Below are 1,760 nucleotides of genomic sequence, written 5' to 3'. Positions count from 1 at the left end.
CAATCATAGTGCCTGCCAAACTTTATCAACCATTAATCATTTCTAAAGAAATTGGATCTTTTGCGCTGACTGAAAACAAGAATGGGATCCATAATGGAGCCATATACACAATCAGGTGAAGTGGGACAACAAGGCTAAGATCTTATTAGTACAACCTCAACCACACAATCTGTTCATTGATAGCCATATTAGTGACTTAACTAAAGCCAAAGTTGCTATTGTTCTTGAAATCAACTGTATTAGAACTCAATATTTATAGGTCCAATTCATGCCCTCTAAAGCACTGCCACTAGATTCCAAACACAAACCACTCTTTCATAGACAGACTTAAAAACTTTCTAATGGAAGTAGAGGCTCCAGGGCATGAAATATTTGGAGTGAACTTCACTGGAAAAAGTATTATCAAAGCTGTGAACCCCTTGCCAGGGCCTCATATCCTCACTCTCTCAAACCTTGATCTTCTTTCTGGCCGCTTTCCTGTAACATACTTGTACTTCTACCGCAAACCTCTTGTCAGTAACTTTACACCGATTGTTGACATTCTCAAGAGCTCCCTTGCTGAAACTCTCAAGTACTACTACCCCTTTGCTGGCCGCATCGTTCAGAACCTGAATACTTGTGAGCCTGAAATCATATGTGACAATAATGGTGCGCTACTAGTAGAAGCTCAAGCCAATATCCGTTTGAAAGAAATCAATTTTTACAACCTTAATCAACTTTTGCAGGGGAAGTTGGTTAAACTCAGCCCTGACTTTCCCCTGCAAATCCAAGTAACACATTACACTTGTGGAGGCATTTCAATAACATTCACCTTTGACCATGCACTAGGTGATGCGAGTGCCTTTGGAAAGTTTCTTGTCTCTTGGTCTGAAATCACTCAAAAGAAGCAAATATCATGCATACCAGATCACCGGAGAAATCTTCGTGCACGTTTTCCTCCTAGGTATCATCCTTCCTTGGACCAAACTTTTGTCAAGTGCACCATAGAAGAGATAATAAATATGCCAACAACCAAAATCCGGCTTAAGCGCCTTTATCATATTGATGCAGCAAGCATTGAGAGGCTACAAAAACTTGCATGTGTTAATGGTAATAAGAGAACAAAGATTGAGGCTTTCTCAGCTTATGTTTGGAAGGTTATGATTAATGCAATTGATCAATCCTATTCAAAGTGCAAGATGGGTTGGTTAGTTGATGGACGTGCTAGAATGTGTGGAGAAGAGAATTCCATGTCAAACTACATAGGCAATGTCTTGTCTGTGGCTTTTGCAGAGGCAAGTCTCATAGAACTAAAGCAAGATTCTATCTCAGATATTGCCAATAATGTTCATGAGGCGATTTCAAAGGCGACTACTCAGGAACATTTCCTGGATTTGATAGATTGGATAGAGTGCCACAGGCCTGGTTTAATGCTATCAAAAATTGTGTTAGGCCAAGGCGGACCAGCCTTGGTTTTGTCATCAGGAAGAAGGTTTCCAGTTGCTGAAGTTGATTTTGGATTTGGTAGTCCAGTGCTAGGAACAGTCTGCACCACTATAGAAAGGATTGGAGTTGCTTACCTGAACCAAAGGCAAAGTGCTAGGGGTGATGGCTCATGGACTATATCAGCTATCTTATGGCCGGAATTGGCAGCTGCTTTGGAGTCTGATTCGATTTTTCAGCCCATGTCTGCAAATCATCTTCAACTTTAGTGTTATGGCATGTCTTTCTTAACTGTTATAACTTTTTATATGTTTTATATGTACGAATTGGACTTCCAT

At 40.3% G+C, this 1,760-nt stretch overlaps 1 protein-coding gene across 1 annotated transcript; it reads left to right on the top strand.

The window, feature by feature from the left end:
* The first annotated feature begins 312 nt into the window (after positions 1-312).
* Positions 313-1,760, top strand: LOC142611728 (coniferyl alcohol acyltransferase). Its single transcript, XM_075783845.1, has one exon. The coding sequence runs from the start codon at positions 342-344 to the stop codon at positions 1,689-1,691; it is 1,350 nt and encodes a 449-aa protein (XP_075639960.1). The 5' UTR covers positions 313-341; the 3' UTR covers positions 1,692-1,760.

The sequence above is a fragment of the Castanea sativa genome, chromosome 10 (assembly GCF_040712315.1).
Source record: "Castanea sativa cultivar Marrone di Chiusa Pesio chromosome 10, ASM4071231v1".
Taxonomy (NCBI): Eukaryota; Viridiplantae; Streptophyta; class Magnoliopsida; order Fagales; family Fagaceae; genus Castanea; species Castanea sativa.
Note: the sequence above shows the minus strand (reverse complement) of the source record. Positions and strands in the feature narration are given on the sequence as shown.